Here is a 20,533-nt window from a genome sequence, read left to right as displayed (position 1 = left end):
CAGGACAGTGTCAACACTGAACCTTGCTGGACTGTTGCAGATTTTGAGGGTTTTTTACGAGTAAACATGACCCTCCTCCACACTTAGTACTTGGGACAACTTTTTTCTTCAGTGCTACCGTTGTGGTTCCACATAATCTGCTAAATTTATCTATCAGCTTCAGCCTTGGTGTTAAAGAGGAACATTTATAGGTGCAATTTGGAGGTGTGGGTCAATCTCCCTAACTGGGAGAGCATATCTTACCTGACTCCGCCAGATAGATTTGCTCCGCATATCCATCTGGAAACCTTCCGTTGAAGTAATTTTGGGAAGGGGCGAAAATACTGGTTAGCTGATTGGTCTATGTTGGTGATAGACGGGCCAAATAAACCAATCAGATTCCTCGTCGCTCTGTTACGAGCGACGACGAAAACACAACCACAAGCCAAGCTACTCTTGCTGCTGCAGGTAAAGGCTCGTTAGCTCAGCAAAGAAATACTCTGTAATTCCGATAAAACTTGCTCGATAGCCACGCTAACGCTAGTTTCATCGGCTGAAGCCGCCATGTTCTTTAGACTGAACTGTCGCGCTTCCCGTTGCGTCACACCTCAACCCGCCTCAAAGCCAACGCTGATTGGACGTTCGTTTGGTGAACGGCTCCAAATTTTCTTTAACGGAGAGTAGCCAGACTGATCTGCGAGTGAAACCTTGAAAGCTCGCGAGATCAGGATGGTCTCACGAGGCTAGAGCATATCAATGTTCATGTGCAAAGGAGGATTATTTGTTTTAACTGTTTGATGAAATCCTTTCTCTTGCAGCCCGAGCAATGCCATAATACTATGCGCACAGAGGCTGCGGTCCCAAAACGGTTATGTCTTAGGCTCACTTGGAGTAATTTCAGTCCAGTGTGAACGTGATTAGGTTGTAGGCTTGGCACAAGCCCAGCACGGCCAAATCTGTCTCAAATCCTCAGAAGACAAAGTGGAACAGGTGCTGCTAGTAGGCTCCAGCACACCTTACCCAGGATTCAGATATGCAGTATCTGCCTTCTGGCCTGGGAATGCCTTTGGATCCCCCAGAACAAGGTTGAGAGTGACGCTGTCTAATGTCTCGGTGCCCACACGATTCGGCTTTGGATAAGAAGAAGATGATGGACGAATGCATGTTGTAGTTCTAGTCGACTGTGAAGGAGGCCTTTACTTCAAGTTCTTTTCTTGACAGATTTCTGCATGTATACTTGATTTAGAAATGTAAATTACAGTTTATTCTGTATCATTTTGCTCCGGTTGATCTGAAAGAAAAGGGGTCATTTAATTTTCAAGAGGTGTGCTTTGGTAAACCAGAATGTTCAGCTGTTAAATGAAAGTATAACAACTGAATGATAATTTAAGAGTGGTGGTTTCTGTTTTTTTTTTTTTTTTTTGTGCCAGGGGTAGAATATAGTAGCAATAACTGTAACCTTAAAGCAAGAAAATGTTTACCTGTAATTATGCTAACCCTTCAGTTTTATTTATTTTTCTTGATTATCATTGTTTATGTGATATTTTGTGTATTTAAATATACTTTATTTGATTTCATAAATTGGATTTAGAATAATTTGGCAGCATAACTTTGTCAGCTACATTTTAAATAAAAATACGGTAAACTATGCTTGGCTGCCATTAGTTAGCTAGCTAGATGGCTAGCATTTAGGAGCTAACACAGCTAGCATCTGCTTTGACAATTGTTTCAGTCAACTACTGCTTGTCAGGAGCTAAATATAAAAAAATATATTTAGGGAAACATAAAGAGAGATCTACTGTCTGTAGAGAAAGCTAACCAAGCAATATCTAAAATTATTGGTATATATTATAGGTTAGTAAATGTTTAAACCAATACTTATCACAACCAAATGTGATTTTGATTTACATAGAACTGTTTTGGTCAGTGTATTTACTTTACTTTCCATAATGGTGGCATTTGAGAGCTATAATGGAAACTTGATGCAAAATTTTCACATGTTGAACTTCTGATTGTTCCTGCCAGACAGAGCCGTGCGCATCTTGTGTGCTTTAGACAGCTGTTTCCTGAAACTGTGTGGGCGTTGGGAAGCATTGGGAATGTGCATTGTTGTCCTGAAAAATGGAGCAGTTGCAGCTGTGCTTCATTGTTGTGCGGTACATGTGCAGTATTACGTAATCCTGGCCACACGATTTTAAAAGGCATATATCATCATATTTTAGAGCCAGAAAACCTTAAAAATCATGAAACATAAATAAATCACAGTCAGCCTTGCATGTGTTGTGGGTTTGTATTTTTAAAACAAAACAAAAATAACATTTTAAGTTAGGCCAACTAAAATTGGAAGGCACTACCAAATATGTAGAATGACCTATTATTTAACATCTTCTGTGCAGTAAACAGCTGAGCTCAGTGGAAGTGAATAGTTGAAGAGAACAGATTGCTCCTCACCCACAGAAACTGTCTCCCTGCTGAAAACACCTTTTGCCCCATGTTTATAAATTCATTTGAATCTTGGATTTAATGGTCAGACCTGAGGGGACACAACAATTGAACCATTCAGGCCCACGGCTAGGACAGCTAGCTTGAGAAGGGAGTAAACAGCCAGACCATCGAGAAGTAGCACACCGGTAGTTTATAACAAAAGAAGCTGCTGTCTTTTAAAGCGTTTTTTACTTTGTGTATGTTCAGTCAGTGCAAACCTTCACGGATGTCAACAGACTGTGTTAAATCTAAGATGTTTTCTTCCTACAAACAATCTTCCTGTGTGTTTTGCCACATAATGAGCTTCTGCTGCAATTTGTTTTCTTTCCCTTCTTGACTGGGAGAATTGGATAAGAGCGTTTCCCTGCCGCTGTTGAATGTTAGTATTAGAACACTAGTGGGTGATGAGAGTGGAGTTATATTAGCTTAAAGTGCCTTTTTTAGGCTCAAATACGACACATTAAAGGAAAACTAACTGCAGACAGGTCTATTGGGATGGAGTGACAATGACCGTCATCACAGTGATGTTTTGAAAGAGCAATTAGACGGAGAACAGTAGGACATCCATTGTCTCACACAGTTGTGGGGAGAAATATACTGATACATGTCTGTGGACGGTAAAAATGCAGGTCAGAACCAGAGAGCAGAAATTATGTCTTTCTGAATGCAGAGAGAATTTTATTGTTATGAACGAATTATAACAAGCGGTGATTTGCCACTGGGTTAAATTACATGCAGACTAGGATTCAGACGGGTCGCTTTTAAATACCTCTATAGAGTGCCGGTTTGCTAAGTATTCAAGCTACCGTTCTCAGACTTTCCCTGATTACCTCCTGCGGAATGGAAAACCTTTCCTTGATTAACTTAAATTAGTGCTGGAGATCCTTGCTATCACAAGTATAATATATTGTTTGAACATTGGGTTATGCAGCGATGACAGAGGTTTTGCATCTGAAACACAACCCCATCGCCTACAGCATCTTTCTGCTGCACTCTTCTCTGCCCTGTGCTTGACATTCTAATTTTACGCTTTTTTTAAAATTCATCTCAAACAGGTAGTATGTAAAAAATATTTTAAAAAGGAAAAAAAAAATTGTATGCATTGTAAAAATGATGATATATGCCCTCTAATGAAAAATGTGCATTTGATTCTTTGGGAGATATTAGAATTTCATTCGAAAATTCTGTCTACATTTTCTGTCTTAAAATCGATAAGAACATAGCAAGTTACTGCATGATGATAAAAAATAATTATTTAGCTGATAAAATATGATCTCAATGATATTTGAGTGATACAATCTTATAAACTCTGGATAATATAGATTCTAAAAATGGATAATAAACATTTTAATTTTCTTGTGATCTTCTCCGTCTCATTCTACCCTGGAGTGTTTTTGGCATGCCACACTACAAAACAATCACAAGGCAAGGAACCTTAGAGATAACGTAGTTGTAGGTCCACAATTTGTCATTTGCACAGTGCTGTGCTAACAGCGGTTTATTCTGTAGGTCCAAATTCAGAGTAATTCAAAGTTTTTAAATTAAAAAAATGTGAAACTGGGCTCAGAATAGATGAGCACACTGAGTCTCTCTTGGCAGACTTTCATGAGCAAACACCTATTCTCATTCCCCATTTCGGAGATTCGGGAATATAAACGTATTAATTAAAATGCTTTTTCAAAAACAATAGATATATATACTTATGAATTAAGCATCCATCTTAAAGCTGAAATGTTCTTTTGTCTTTCCTGTGTGTCATATGACAGCACACAGGGAACAAAAACAAAGAAAAAAATATTAAAATGGTTAGAAAAGAAGGTACTTCTGAGGCAAAAGTCTTGTAGAAGAAGAGAATGACTGGGCTTTGAGCTCCTTTGGTAAAAACTGCATTCTCCGCTCCAGTTGAACAGCAGGGGAGTGTTATGGTATGTCAAGAGTCTTGCACCTCACAGTTAGCTCTTGTTTTGTCCATCAGTCCTCCTTGTATGTGTCTTTGCATCTTTCCTGTTCCGGTCTTTTGCCTTCAGCCCATGTTTGACTTGTGGTCTCTCACTAAAGGAATCTCTGGGCCACCGCATCACGTGATCAGGCAGCAGTTGATGCAGCGGGGTCCCAGCCTTCTCTTCATCGATCCCTTCTTTCTCTTCGGAGCCAGAATGGCGATGATGGCCTCATCAAACACCGTCTTCAGGCCCTTCTGGGTCAGCGCCGAACACTCCACATAGCAACAGGCCCCAATCTGATGAGGAAAAAACACAGAAGAAACTTTCACAGCTAACCAAAGTCTCACCCGTTGATAAAATATCGGGGGCGATGTCCGCTTCAGGGAAAACAACCAAGTACTGGAACAAGCCTAATGCCATGACATGCAGCAGTCAGGATAAAAGGCACTGCTTTATGTCGGGCCTTTCAGGTATCCGTCTACAGACATATAAACAGGCATATAAACAGGCAAGAGTTAAGAAAGATTAATTAATGGTGCCAGTTTAATAGGACACATTATTGATATGTCACCCACAACCATAAAAAAAATGTCAGTTAATATGTAAACCACCCGTAGCTAATAATAGATAACTGAAAGCAGTCACTTTCTGTATGACTTAATCAATCCCTGAGATTATTATGGATTATTGTGGAGGAACTTTGGGCCGCTCTCCTATTCAGACTTTGCTTAAAGGGGTCATATGCTTTTATATCATCTCTTTTCACATTGTAATCATTCAATTGTGGTCTATATAAAGTGGAATCGTAATGCTTTGGTCTAAAATCCTCGTTAATTTGCCCTCATATTCCCCCTTTTTACCCCTGATCTGAGGTGTGTGTGAGAGAAGCTCGTTTTGGTGCCGTCTCTTTGAATCTAAAGGAGGCGGTTCACACCCTGCCACAGCCATATCTTTAGTATGCTGGGGGACGGTGTAATGGACATCCGATGACTTCGCCATCTTTCAGCTTGTCCTACAAACATTGCTCAGAGAGATAAAAATAGTGGACTCGTAGGACTGCTTAGCTGGAAGTCTATGACGTCGTTATAGCAGCTCAGCAGCAAATACTATGATCCAGTTGTTCAGAAAACGTAATAGAAAACAGTGAAAACCGAATGGCTTGCAAAATGTGACCCAAAAAGAATATAAAGGTATCTACGCAGATCCTGGAAGGGCTACATTCAACTTTTCTGCACTCCTACAGACTCTAAGTACACAACAAATGTTATTAATTGGCTAAAAAAGTGGATTTTGCGTGATATGTTCCCTTTCAATAGCTTGGACAACCCAATTTTTGGCAACGCGTCTTTGCTGTATTCCTTTTATGGTTATTTTTCCTCTTATGAACTGTAACATATAACAAGCTAACAAAGGCGTCCAAGTCTCGGGTCTTTGTCCAACTTTTCCAAGCATTGCACCGTCTGACTTTGGAGGGAATTTGCTGAGACACCAACTGCAGGGAAGAATGGCAGCTGTTTTAACTTTTTTCCAGGAGTGAAAACTTTTTTTTGTCTCTTTCTGTAGAATAATACATTTCAGATTGTTTAGAAATGTCCTGTTTCCAAACAATCTGAACCCTTCCCAGGTTGATAAGCGGCAACAGTTGCTTCTCTAAGCTTTTTGATGACGTCTTTTCACCCTGGCATAGTGTTAAAACTGCATGAATAGAATCATAATTTATGATATTTTATTTTTTTGTTATTTATTTGTTAAGGTCACTTTCTGTTCTTGCTTTGTTGCTGACAACAGGGGTAATTCTTTTACAGCTCCGAATTTGAACTTCCGTCCTGAACTCTGCTGGACATCAACGTTGCCCAAGAATGTATCCCTGGACTAATTTCCAGCCAAAAATGCTCAGAAGTCCTATCCCAAATATTTCACCAAGACATTACATTCCTACGGTTACATTCCTGCTGAAAAACCAACCCACAGGAATCTAAAAGAGCCCATCAGCTCGATTCTGTGAGAGTAAAACTCAAAATAGGTGCTTCTCCCACATCAGCTGCGTCGCTGTGTTTCAACATACAAACCTCCTTGGCCAGTTTCTGTCCTTGCTCGGTGGCGATTGGCTTCTCCTTCATGTCGTTCAGCTTTGCAATAGTCTTGGGGTCATCACGAAGGTCAATCTGGAAGATATCAGAGACCCTTTGTCTGAGTAAGTCAACATAAAAACAGATGACCTGTAGTTTAAAATTGATTTTACAGCAGTCTGAACGTTGTGCATACAGAACATAAGTGCTATCCTTTTCAAAATATCCTCGCTGGACAGTTGTGGCCAAAATAACCTCTTATTCAATGCTGGTGATGACCTGGAATCTACCAGAAATGAAGGTGTTTATCAGTCTGACATTAAGAAGTTTTGTCTGATGGCTTGTCAAAGTTATCAAAGTTTCACTCATATTAATTATCTTGTTTTGCAAGTCTGGAGTTTCAGAAAGCTTTGAAATAATGCCCAATTAATCATAATTGTTTACTAATTACTACCCTAATTACTGAATGGGCATTCCCAAACTGTCCACCTAAAGTCAGGAGAAAAGCATTTTACAAAACATTATCGTATGGTTTAGCGTTAAGAGTCCCTGTCACTGGAGCTAAGAGACTGAGCCAAACTCCTGCACAACATCTTCATACAACTATTCCCTCGGCAGCAAACGTTACACTTGACAAAGTGCAAGTCAAGTAGGTAAGAGATCGTTCTCCAGTCAGCTGACGAAAACCCAACTGGTCCTTTGGGTCGCCTGACACAAAGGCAGGATTCACCAGACCAGAAACACGTCTGCTCTAGCGTCCAGTAATAAGATGCTTCTCACATTTGCATCACTTTTAACAAGCTCTCTACATATTGTGCTTGCGCTAACCTGAAAAATCACAGAAGAGCCTCAGGTTCCCTGTGGTTTGCATCCAAATTGTTTTTATCTGTCATGTTTACATCCAATTGGTGGATATTAGAGAACAGATTTTAGGTTGATAAGTAGCAGATGTAATTCTTGATACTATCGAAGAGTAATTATCCTTGCTTTGAAATTAATGTAGTCCTAAGAAAACCAAAAAAACATATCAGATTTGTTTTTCTTTTAAAGGTGTAAGAGAAATGGAAAAAAGATACTTCAGGCTGATGTTGACAGCTTGGGATGCTAATTGGTTTATAACTTGAGACTAATTTCATGTAGAAGACTCAGACTACTTATTGTGTTGAACTTCACAACTGATAGTGAGACTTCCGGATCAGCATCAGCTTTAATTGTCACGTTTGTGACACAAACAAAAAAAAAACGACTTTGGTTCCACTTCACTCTTAAAGCTAGGGTCGGCGATTTTTACGTTAGTTTTACCAAGTCCCTTTTTGAATAACTGTGCATGCGCAAAAACGTCTTACTTTGCTCTTCCGCTCTTCAGTAGGATTACATAAAAAAAAAAAAAAAAGCAACAACAACCCAAATCCACTCTGGTCTTATCACTTTCTACTGAAGCCTTCCTCTTCTTCTCATAAACTTGGACATGGTTCACTTCTTGCGACTCTCAGCCTTGTTCAAAGTCTACGGTGAGAGCAGAGGAGCTACAATGAACGGCTAACACCGAAGCTAACCGCTAAGCTACTGCTAACATAGCCGCTAAGCTAACCGGATACATACATGCCAGCAAGCAGAAACTAATAAGAAACGAGCACGGACATCGGCGTTACGTAAGAATGATTGTCATACGGGACAACCAATAGATATGTAATATTCTGGTTTCTGTTCGGGTTTTATTTTTGAGTCATTTTACTCTCCTGCTTTAGGTTCTCTGCTTGCTTTGAGTTTTTGTCCTGTCTGGGTTTTTATTTACTGTTAGGTTATCTGGTTTTGTCATCTGTTTTAGTCTAAGCTTTATTTTCTGTTTTAGGTTTTTTCTTTAGAGTGATTTTGTTTCTTTGTAAGTTGTGTGTGTAGTTTGTTTCTGTCCTCTTGTCTTGTCAGCTTTTTAGATTTGTCTGTTTTTGTTTTGAGCCTCAGCACTGATGTCTGGTCTAATTACCCACTCTACACACCTGCCTTACTCCACCCCTGTTGCAATCATCTCTGACCGGTTTCACCTGCTTCCACCTCCATATAAACAGTTGAGACCAGACATCAGTGCCAGGTCGTCTTGTTGAGTATGGGTGAGTTTTCCTCTTGCAACTTTCTGTTATGGTTTGCTTTTGGATTTTTGACCCCCTTGTCTCCAGAAACCTGAGCCATCCTGTTTTGCCTGTTCCTGCTGTGCCTGCCCCGTTACTCTGTTTATTTTTTGTGCCGTCTTTTGGTTTGACGGTCTTTTTGGCTTTTTTCCCTGTTTTGCTTTTTGTTAATAAAAAACCTGATCTGAACCTCTGCTGGTCTGGCTGAATTCTGGGTCCTCTGCTCCGATTCGCGACAAGATAAGGTGATTTCCACAGAGACAGATTTTTAAACCTACTTTTCCTGAATACATTATATATTGACTGCTATCAGGATGGAAAGACCCAGTATAACAAAAAGTGTTTCTGAACAGGATTACCAATTATAACTTTAATGAAGACATAAATTTAGATAAAGTAATAATGCAGGCCTGAAGGTAAAAGTCTTTACAGATTAGGTGCACGTTGGGTGGGGTCTAGAGATGTTAGCTGCCCTTTTCCTGAGTCTAGATCTGTACAAGTGTTGGATGGAAGGAAGGTCAGCCCTTATCGTCCTCTCTGCAGACCTAATTGTTTGTTGTAGTTTCTCAATTTCAAACTAAAACATATTCACCCCTTACTTCCTGTTTTTGCACAAGACTAATTCAAAGCAAACCACACTGTTTCGCACTCCTCCGTCTAATTCACTACAGAGCTCTCTTTGCCAGCACATAATAACCAGCTACAATCAAAGCTTCAGTCTGCTTCAACCCTCTTCTTTATTCGTGAGTAACTACAGCTTGTGTGCTGAGGGCAGCATTCAGCAGCAGAGCAACGATTGAGTTATGATGGGGACTGATAAAAGAGCACAAAACGTCAGCTGACAGAAGATAAATCAGACACCCACTCCATCCTCCTCATCGCCGCTGGGCCACGGCTGCACCGGCATTCGGTTGCTGGGGAACACTGACCAATAAGTCGGCAGCCGGCTCTACGAGTGCACTGGGTATTGACAGAGGATTTTAAGGCTTCAACAAATTTTATTTGCCCCAGCAGAAAATATCTCAAGTGTTTTTTTGTTTTTTTTTGGAGGATATTAAGTCTGTTGCTTGACTTCATCACATTTATGACACAGCTGAACATTCTGGTTTGGTAAAATGTCAAGAAAGAGACAAATAAAATAGCATTGTTGAAATGAATGGGAAGAAGAGGAAGAAAACTGCAGTTAATGTGTAATCTACATATCTGAAAAACAAAACATTCACAATTGTTAACGTGCAAATTAACTCTTTATGCAAATTATGCAAACATAGATAAAAAAAAATGCACAGGTAGCCAATGGAAGGAGAGATATGTTAAAATTGGGGAGATGTGATCTCATTCTTTGGTCTGTCAACATTAATGCAGCTGAATATTATTTTTTGGGAAGCTATTTTCTATCTAGCTTGATCTTTGGTGGTAGCTGTGTTACTCTTGAACAACTCAAACCAATTTCCTTTCATTTGAGAGGGGCGGTGCAGGTCCGATGGTTGAAACTTGGATACAGAAGATTATTCCAGAACCATGAGCCCAAACAGACAAAGCAAGCTAACATTAAGCATCTGGAATGGTCTTTCCAAAGCTCTGATTTCCAACACTGTTGAAAATGTCTTAACTATGATTTAAGGCAGCAACATGCTCCACAAGAAACGCAAAATTTTGTTCTTGCTCCCCCGGCAAATTATGATGTTTTTGTTCTTGTAGGCCTTGTTCTCGACACGAGCGGCAGGCGTCTTTGGTCAGTAAACCCATCATTGCTCAATAGAAATGTATAGCCTACTTTTACTGTCTAAATATATAACATATAAAAAACATTTTCACGCTTAAATAAATGGACCCTTAATGTGACACAATCCGACTGAAAAGTTCAAATTTCACATCACTTTATTTGCAGCTCATCGCTCAAAATAAGTCGTTCGCATCGCGGTCCCTAAATTCGCTCCTGAATCCGGCCTTTACACATTACCATCTAATGTAGAACAGATTACTGGATCAATGTGTGCTTCTGTGCTTTCTGTGTCTCTGCTCTGTCTTCTCTAAGCCCCAGTGGGTCGAGACAGATGACCGTTCACACTGAGCCTGGTTCTGGTTCTGCTGGAGGTTTTCCTTCCTGTTAATGGGTGGTTTTTCTTCCCACTGTCGCTTCATGCTTGCTCGGTATGAGGGATTGCTGCAAAGCCATCAACAATGCAGACGACTCTCCCTGTGGCTCTACACTTCTCCAGGAGTGAATGCTGCTTGTCGGGACTTTGATGCAATCAACTGGTTCCCTTATATAGGACATTTTTGACCAATCTGTATAATCTGATTGAACTTGACTTTGTAAAGTGCCTTGATGACATGTTTCATGATTTGGCGCTATATAAATAAAATTTAATTGAATTGAATTGTTCGTATTGTGAACATACCTTACCACACAGTAGAAGAAGCAAGCCGAACCAATACCGTTTTTATCAGTATTGGTATCAAGTTTCAAATTTTAGTATTGTGAGAACCCTGGTTAGATGACGTTTTCACTCCAACAGCAGTGGGATTAAAACTCTTCAAATTATTAGGTGAAGCTTAAAATAATTAAATGAAATCCATAAATACAAACACATGACATGACAGACACAACTCAGCTGAGTTCCAGTGGGATTACTGTAAAAGTACTATGCTGCTAATCAGAGGTGGATAAATCCGGGTTGAGAAAGTAAAAATCTAGCCTCGTTTTCCTTCATCCTGTTAAATCAACCAGCGCTCTCAAACTCAAATCCCTGACAGCCAGTATCCTGCCACTTTTAGACGTGTCCCTTCCCCTACGCACCCGATCGAATGGCTAAAGTACCTCACTAGCATGCAGACAAGCCAATGAGCTCACATTGGAGCTGAAGCAGAGACACATCTTAAAGTAGCAGTACTGGAGACCACTGTTTTAAACATTAGTCCCCGTCTATGCTACGGAGTTGGAAATGCAAACAGTTGGAACTATCCTCCGTACAGGCTCTTTACTTTCTGAACCTGGATTATCCACCTCTGCTGCTAACTGAGCTGAAGGACAATGTGAACCCTTGGGCAGGAGGTCAAACACTGACCTGCGTGCCAATGAGCAGATAAGGAACACTGGGTGCGTACTCCTGCAGCTCCGGCACCCACTCCTCACGCACGTTTTGGAAACTGGCCGGGTTGACGACAGAGAAGCAGATGAGGAAGACATCTGTCATGGGATAGGACAGGGGCCTCAGACGGTCGTAGTCCTCCTGGAAAGAGACAGAAATGTAACGTTATCCTTCAAGGAGCAGGAAAGTGGAGGTAATTAGGTCAGTTTCTGAACATCAGAGGAATTATCATTCAACAGCTGTTACGCTGATTTAGATTCGCTGCCCTTTAAAGCAGCACAAGGCAGCACCATGATATTTAAGGGGGGGGGGGGGTAAAATGGGTAATTCACAGACGCCAGAACGCTCTGTGTGTCACATTAGCCTCTCTCTTGTACCCCCCACCACCCCACCCAGCACGAGGGGCTGTTTCTATCCTTTCTACATAATGTAGCAAATGAGTCATTGAAAATAAATCCAGCTATTTAAACATCCACTTTAACTTAAAGCAGAATCTATCAAAAAGGCTGCAAACCAAATTTGCCATTTGGTTTTGAAACAGTGTAGGCTTGAGATCTTTAAGTCGGCTTTTTGATACTAAAATAAATGTACCGCTTTCACTCTGACTATTTCTTTCTGAGTCACTTTAGAAGAGCTTCATCGAAGTCAGAGAGAAGAATTTGTTCAGAGAGCAAGAATTTGCTGGGAAAATGTACCAAGAGTGAAAGTAAGAGCATGACAATGTGAAGGGGGAACTCAAAAGTCTGGGGCCGTCTAGGCTTAAGAAAGCCGCTGACCAGTGAGACTAATCAGAAAAAGGCTTAAATCTGCTAAACACAAGGAGTCTGGAGCAATGGAAGAAGGTCATGTGGTTTGATCGGTCCGTATTCATCACGTTCTAGAGTGATCGGCACAATCAGAAGAGAGGAGCTGCGTCATGTCAAGTGTGGTGGCAGTGTCACGATCTGTGGTTGCCACAGTTGGTTGAGTCTAGGTTCAGCAGCATAATATATATTGAATAAATTAAATGACCAGGATCTTCTTCCATGGTCGCATGTGCATAATCCAAGAGGACAAATGGTATACTGTAGCCAGAGCCGCCCTGGGGCAGACTGACAAGAGCGGGGCCACACAATCATCGCCCACACACCGACAGGTGTCTCGCCCAAAGGACAACGTTTGAGGGAGTTTGGACCGGCAACATCGAGCTCAAATTGTGTAAAAGAGGTTAAAGGAGGCATTATTTTCACATATGGACTGGCTACCACAGAGTCCGAACCTATAACGTCTATTTTCCCTGGCCTTCAGCACCAGTACCAGTATGTATACTTAATTGATTTCAGTTCTTGGGAAATTGCTGTAAGCTGAAATTAATTATGTCTTGGCTTTTTTTCGTATCGTCATGTTTTGGTATTCTATTGTAAATTTTATTATTAATTTGATCAAACTTAGATTTATTTATTGTTTTATCCTTTATCCACCTGAGACGTGATTGTTGTGAAGCACTTTGGTCAGTTGAGGTTGTTATAGAAATGTATATATAAATCATAAACTTACTATCCTTATTCGCAGAGGTCCGACACTCCCATCAAAAACTTAAATTAACCTTTGACGGAAACAAATGTTGGGAAATTTCAGAAGCTTGTTGAAACGACACCATAGTCAAGATGTGTAGGACTTTTGGCCATCTTTTTTTTTTTTTTTTTTTTTAAATGGGAGACATGAGAGATCATCCAATTACAGTATAACGAACTTGTATTGATGTTTGAAAGTCAGGAAATGGTGAAAAAACAAAACTATTGGCTAAAATCTATTTACATCCACAGTTAAAGTAGTAATTACGTTTAAAACAGCTGGAACTATGACAAACAAATGAGTGAGGTGTGAAACAAAGGACAAATATATTCCAGAAGCTCCTCGCTGTAAAGAAAAGCGGAGGATGTGTGCGGTTGTGGACCAATTTCTCTTCCAAAGGTCTCATTAGACTGCATGGCATCAAGTCTGAAATACCAAGATATTTTTAATAAAAATGTACCTTTCTTCTAAAGTTATCAGGCAATGGGTCATTACAGACTTAAAAACACATTTGTTTAGGACTGTTTTTGACTGTTCTAGTTAAACTGTTCTACTGAAACAGCATTAGTTCAACTTTTTTAGTCCAACTGTTTCTTTTTTGTTTCTACATTTTATTTCTATTTGCTTATATTATGTTTTATTTTCCTGTATTTCAATCATGTAAAGCACTTTGCATTGTCTCTGTACTGAATTGTGCTATACAAATAAATTTGCTTTGCCTTTGCCTTGCCTTACAGGCTTTTTCTATCAGACATTGATCCAAATAAATGCAAAAATGGTAAATTTCCTGTGTGGCTGTTTAAAGCACAGGCAGCAGAGGTACCAACAACCTCCCGTATAAAAGATACTCCAATTAATAAATTTTTTTTGCAAAGCTAGATCAAGCAGCTGCATTAAAAGATGACTTCATTTTGAGGAATATCTTCACCAGGAATGCCTATAACTGCAGGATGCGTCTGTAATCAGCAGACTATACCTGGTAAATACACCGGCTAAAGCTAAAATTAGCAGCTACTATACACAGCAAACTTTTTACACTCTTCAACACTTTGGTTCAAAAACGGATGTTGTGCAAATACTGATTTTCTTAAACCCTAAAAACAGCAACATTTGCTCATCGATCAGAAAGAAGTCTTGATTTAGCGAAGCAATGGAAGTCGACATTGGAAAAACTGATCAAGGGATAGACGGGTTAGAAAATGGATGGATTGTACAAAACAATGGTAATTAAACGGATCTGGGGACAAAACACAGGAGAGGTTGCCACTTTTCTAAAGCCCATTCAGCCTTTTTCCACTCTGTTTGTCCAATAACATCAGATGTCTCCATTAAAAGGCGCTCTCACTCTCTCTCCACACAAGCGCATCGTGTTCCTCGCGTGTTCTTGTCCTTCGCCTCCGAGCTGCAGAGACACGGCGAGCCACTCAGCAGTTTACTGTAAACAGGACTGGAACTTGGCTTATTGGGCTCCGATTGCTCAGTAAACTACCGACACCAAACACAGCAAAGGCCTCCGTCCCCTCCAGCTGTCCTCTGTTTTATCGCAGATATGTTTACGCTCCTGCCGAGCCGCTTAGGATGAAGGTTTCCACCAGTAAATAAGTCCCACGCTTTTATTAGCTCGGCGCAAGCCTTCACGCAGACGTCGTTGACACGGCGTGTCTCTTTTAGGAGTGTGCAGACGATATTATGAGAAGTGGAAAATAAGAGCGCAACTAAAATGCCTGCACAGTCCCATAAAGCAGGGCTGGATGATAATTCAGTAATATATATCGATTGATAGACGTGTGCTTCAACGGGAAATAACAGGGTGAGTAAAAAGTTCAATAGAAGAACAGTTTCCCTTCCTTTTACGTTCATCATGTGGGTTAATGCTACAATCATTACATCCACCCAACAATTTACACATTAAGCAACAGCATAAAATGCACTTAAAATGTATGTTTAGAATTTTTATGATAATTATCGATTAGTATGATTTCTATTTAATGCTTTTTTTTCCCATATCGTCCAGCCCAATGATTACAAAACATAATGATTTTAACGTTACATTTTACTGAGTGAGAACATTTAGTCGTACAGCGCGACGGCTTTGTGACATCTGTGGCTTTTGTTTCTCTCACTGCGATATAAAACAGCTGTGATCGGATAATTTCTGACTGGATTCACGGGAACAGCTTTAATGGAAATGTTTTCTGCATGCAGAACTATCCAAGCTGTGAAAACCAAACTAACACATTTGTGAAGACATAATTACATCCCAACAGGGCTGAAACAATCAGCTTAATCATGATTGATTTATTAATGGAAATAATCGTTAACTGGAGTATACTGACTATAAAACGTGCTATTTGCTTAAAGAACAACCCACTCAGAGCAGTAATTAAGCCAAAACTGTACAAAAACACAAACATTTATCATTTAGCATTCTTTGTTTGTAAAGGCGATCTATCCAGAACTCCTCCAGTGGAAGTTTTAGCTTCATCTGGTTCTAATTCTGTAAAATAAATCTAATTAAAACTTTTTGCTGTCCGATTATTCATCCGTCATTAAAAAATAGTCAACAGATTAATCACTTAGCAAATAATCATTAGTTACAGCCCTAGTTTTATATTGTGTAATGTTTTGCCAATAAATTACCTTAATTATTAAACTGTCACGTTGAGAGAATTAAACAGATTTCTCTTTTTTTTTTGTATGTTTTTGACATTTTCAATGCAGTTAAAATGTGCAATAAATATGTGATTTTTTAGGTTCAAAACTTTTTTATTGAGTAATTCTTTTTAAATTAATCAAAAAACATTTTTTTTTTAATTAATCTATTACCAAAATAATCGATCGCTGCAGTCCTACTCCTCAGATCTAACTAACGGTTGTGCTACCCTTACCAACAACAGCTGCCTTCAGACGTTCTTTGGATCATTGCTCTGCTGCATAACCCACATGGTTTTAAACTGAAGGTCATGAGCTGAGGGTCAGACTTCCTCCGTCTGGATTTTAAATTCAATTCAATTCACTTTTATTTATATAGCGCCAATTCATGACACATGTCATCTCAAGGCTCTTTACAAAGTCAAATTCAATCAAATCCTCCAGATTGGTCAGAAAGTTTCCTCTCTAAGGAAACCCAGCAGGTTGCATCAAGTCTCTCCAAGCAGCATTCACTCCTCCTGAAAGAGCGTAGAGCCACAGTGGACAGTCGTCTGCATTGTTGATGGCTTTGCAGCAATCCCTCATACTGAGCATGCATGAAGCGACAGTGGAGAGGAAAACTCCCCTTTAACAGGGAGGAAAAACCTCCAGCAGAACCAGAACCAGGCTCAGTGTGAACGCTCATCTGCCTCGACCCACTGCGGGTTAGAGAAGACAGAGCAGAGACTAAACTAACATCATGCATCACCTCCACAGTGAAACATGATGGTGGCCCCGTCATGCTGAGGGGAAGATACTCAGAGTTGATGAGGGAAATAGAGGGAGCTAAACACGGGGACTTGACACTGGGGTGGAGGTTGGCCGTCCAGCCGGACAAACCAAAACATTTGGCCAGAGCCGCAATGCAGGGGTTTAAATCAGGGGGGCCCAAGTCCAGTCCTCCAGAGCTACCACCGTCCTGCAACTTTTATGCTTCCCTGCCCTGACGCCTCTGAATCAAATGGCCAACAATGCTCAACAGCGTTCAGTCATCCAGCTTTGAGAGGTCCGGTAACGCCTCATTTGCAGGACAGTGGCTCTCCAGGAATGGATTTATGCACCTCTGGTTTAAATCGAGCATGTCCATGTTTTAAGAATGGCCTAGTCAAAGTCCAGACCTAAATCCAGCTGAGACGGATATTCAGGCATTCTCTAGCCAGTCTATCAGCTTGGGTCGTTTTGCAAAGACTCTTGGGAAAAACTTTAGTCCAAAACTGCACACCAGCAGCTCAAATTCAATCAGATTATACAGATTGGGTCAGAAAGTTTCCTCTCTAAGGAAACCCAGCAGGTTGCATCAAGTCTTGACAAGCAGCATTCACTCCTTTAGCCAAGTAACGGAAATCAACATTTTCTCATGGGGAGCAGAATCCACGACCTCATAGATTAAAACACGTCGAGTTGGATTGCTGGTCAGATTTATGATGATGCAACACCTTTCAGTCAACAGAATAGGTTTCCAGGACTCTTTGAGATTATCAAGAAGTTTTTTTTGTTTTTTTTTTGGTGTAAATGTGAGATGAGTCTCTAGGTTCCTTCTGTTCTGCAGTGGTTTTCGCCTTGGGTCTCTCCCATGAACGTCACTTTTGCTTTGTCTCTTTCTGATTGTAGATCTGTTGCTCCGGCCTCCTGAATGATTCACCCTTGGAGTAATTCTGGCTGTCTGACCACTCACGGGAAGCTCCGTGTGGACAACGGCTCCAACTGAGTCCTAAAGCCTGAGAGATGTCTTCTTGTCAGATATTCTAGCCTGTCTCCTGTTGTTAGGTTCTAGTAAAGTGTTTCAGGTCAGGTAGTAAAGGACTCTGGACTGATTTGGCCACGGTTTAGGTCTCCGCTTTGTGACGACGGCATTGACTCAGTGACAGTGCAATCATATCAGTGAGTCATTCCCTCCTCCTCCTCCTCCTGCTCTTCCATCCCCCGCTTCTCCCACTCTCTCCTCTTCATCTGGCCTCTCCCGTTGCCTCCCTGGGGCCCTTTAAACCGCGTTTAGCACATCAGCAGAGTCGGGGACCCGCCCGCACCAACATGGCCGACGGGTGAGAAAAGCAAGCCCCGACACAGACCCAGCTGCACTTCTCTTCCTCCGATGTGCAAATCTGCACATTTCAGACACTCGGATGTAACACAGCAAGAAGAAAAGCAACGCCTGGATGTGTTCTGCCGGTTCTTTTAATGGTGATTAATGATGAATAATCGCAGCCCAGACTCTAATGCGCTCTGTCTCAGCGTGCCTGCATGGTGAGAACATATACAGATACAATTGAACTTTTATAAACAAGAAATGAAAGGACGGCTTATTCGTAAATGTAATTTTTTTTTTGTTCCTCCCTTCATGAGCGACACTGTGGCTGGGATGAAATTCTGGATAACGTCATTTGTGCCTCCGGAGAAGCTTTGCCAAATCTCTGACGATGTCGTTACATGTTGTCTCAGATTTATTATGAGAACTGGAAGATCTCTGTTTTTTTTTTTTTTTTTTTTTTTTTTTTTTTTTATAATACAGAGAACAACAACAGTGATGTAGAGTATTTTGTCTGGATCAGTCCTGGGGCTTGTCAGCTGTCCAGAGAATTGTGAAAAGCACACAAACGTGGCAGCATTTCAGACACCCAGACTGCATCCAAATGTGAGCAACTCAGCAGCTGCAAACAATTCTCCCCCCCCCCCCCCCCCCCCCCCAAAAAAAAAAAAAAACTGCGTGAACGGATTGAAGCCAGGGCACTCGACTGGAAGAAGAAAAACACAGAGCCGTGACTGCCTCATCTCTCAGAAGAAGGTTTGGATTACACACTTGGAGAGTGTTGGAAAAACTGGAATTACCACAGAGGGACGCGATGATGCAGCGTCTGAAAAAGGATTCACTGTTTCTGGAGCCGGGGCCGAAGCTGCACAATAGATCAGGTCCAATCTTTGCTGCTCAGAGTCATTAAATGTTGCTTTTACTGATGCATCAGAGGCATTAGACTGTCATTTAACTAACAAGCATGGGGGATATCTATTACAATGGGGTTTTAGCTTTTGTTCTTCTGATCTGTAGTCACAAAGTTCACAAAATCTTTCCCAATGCCATCTAGTTGGAGCCATTTGCTCTGTCCACATTTAAAGCCCCAGTTTGACATTTTCACTAGTTTGTGCTGGGACTAAATGACATTTTGTGGACAGGACCAATAACCCCCTGGAGTCTATACTGCTTGCCAAGCAGCTGGTTGGTGGGAAGGTTTTTTTTTTTTTTTTCTGTGTGCTCGACAAGGCAACAGTTTCCTCTGACTTTCCCCTTTTTTTCTGCTACAAAATTATCTTGTGCATTATTTAAAAAAAAAAAAATTCCCTCCACGAAAACGGTTAATTTAGCCTCACTGAGATCATCTCCGTAAAAGCAGGAGATAGCAAAGGTTGCTGCTCTGCAGGATGAAGGTGTTAGCACGACGCCAAGACGACTTTGCAGCTCTTGGAGTTGAACCCTCGGTAAATTAACCTCAAACGTCGGAGCGTGCCGTGCTCAGAAAATGGAAAACATCTAATAGCTCTTTACCAGCCTCTATGGGTCAGCCGAAGCTCAGTTAGCGTATTAAATGTAGAAGCCTCTACTCACTCAAAACAATATTACAGCATGATTTTGGGTTTGCAAGATAGAACCCGAATGGACCAGAAGACTTCTGGAGCCGTGTTCTTAGGGAAGATGAGACCAAAGCAGAGATGGTCGATCTCAATGCACAGCAGCATGTTTGGAGAAAACCAAAAGATAACGAATAGGCAGAAGGACCTCCACTGTAAAGCACGGTGGTGGAGGAATGATGATTTGGGCTTTTTCTGCAGCAGCAAGACCTGGACACCTGGAGTAATTTAGGTTTTTCCACCACAGCAGTTCCTGAGCTTAACCAGAGCCGATGCAGAAACCAGATGTTTAAAGGAACCGGTTTGGTTTTATACATCTGAAGAGCCAGATCGGCGTTATGTTATTACATCAACCATAAAGGTTTAATCCTTCCTCTGTTGTAGTGTGAATTTTGTAGAAAAATGAAGTGACCCCCCATATTGACCCCAGTATTCCTGCAAACAGATGTCTCAATATCAGCGTTGTTTATTAAAACCGATTTACCATTCAAAGATTAAAGATGTTTAACAACTGAACAGTATTTAGAGATTCAGAAGAAAATATCACCAGTAAGCGCAGATCAATGTTGACCAATGTAAAGTTGGTACGGAGAGTGGGGGGATCATGATGAACATTGAGTGGATGGGGCGCAGTGAGCTCAGCTTATTTCAGTACTAACCTGATGTTTTAGTGGAAGCTCAGTTTTTACCGTTTTTGTCTTGAACTAGGCAGCTCAAAAACAAAACCATCTGCAGACTTTTAAACGTGTTTTTATTGGTTAGAAGCTCCAAGCTTCTAACAAAAGCGATTCTTTCCTCTGGTCCAGGTCAGGCCTGGAGCCAAGGTGGGACCGGCTTCTAGGAGCGATGGAAACAAAGAGAACTGGTGCTAAACCAACACCATCACCAGCTTAGCACCGGAACCAGCTTGGTGCAAATACATAAAATAATACAAATATTTGACCATAAAATGCCGTGTAAACCAAACTATT

General features: G+C 40.9%; 1 protein-coding gene across 1 annotated transcript in view; it reads right to left on the bottom strand.

Moving 5' to 3' along the window:
* Positions 1–1,254: 1,254 nt before the first annotated feature.
* The window catches only part of LOC105926165 (rho-related GTP-binding protein RhoQ), a 32,790-nt gene continuing 13,511 nt past the window's right edge, over positions 1,255–20,533 (bottom strand). Inside the window, exons 3-5 of the mRNA XM_012862383.3 lie at positions 11,673–11,837; positions 6,476–6,571; positions 1,255–4,702 (exon numbers count right to left, since the gene is read on the bottom strand). Coding sequence (XP_012717837.2) covers positions 4,541–4,702; positions 6,476–6,571; positions 11,673–11,837 — 423 coding nt within the window. The 3' untranslated portion in view covers positions 1,255–4,540. The remainder of the gene's footprint in view (positions 4,703–6,475; positions 6,572–11,672; positions 11,838–20,533) is intronic.

The sequence above is a fragment of the Fundulus heteroclitus genome, chromosome 22 (assembly GCF_011125445.2).
Source record: "Fundulus heteroclitus isolate FHET01 chromosome 22, MU-UCD_Fhet_4.1, whole genome shotgun sequence".
NCBI lineage: Eukaryota > Metazoa > Chordata > Actinopteri > Cyprinodontiformes > Fundulidae > Fundulus > Fundulus heteroclitus.
This window is presented reverse-complemented; position numbering and strand designations above follow the sequence as displayed.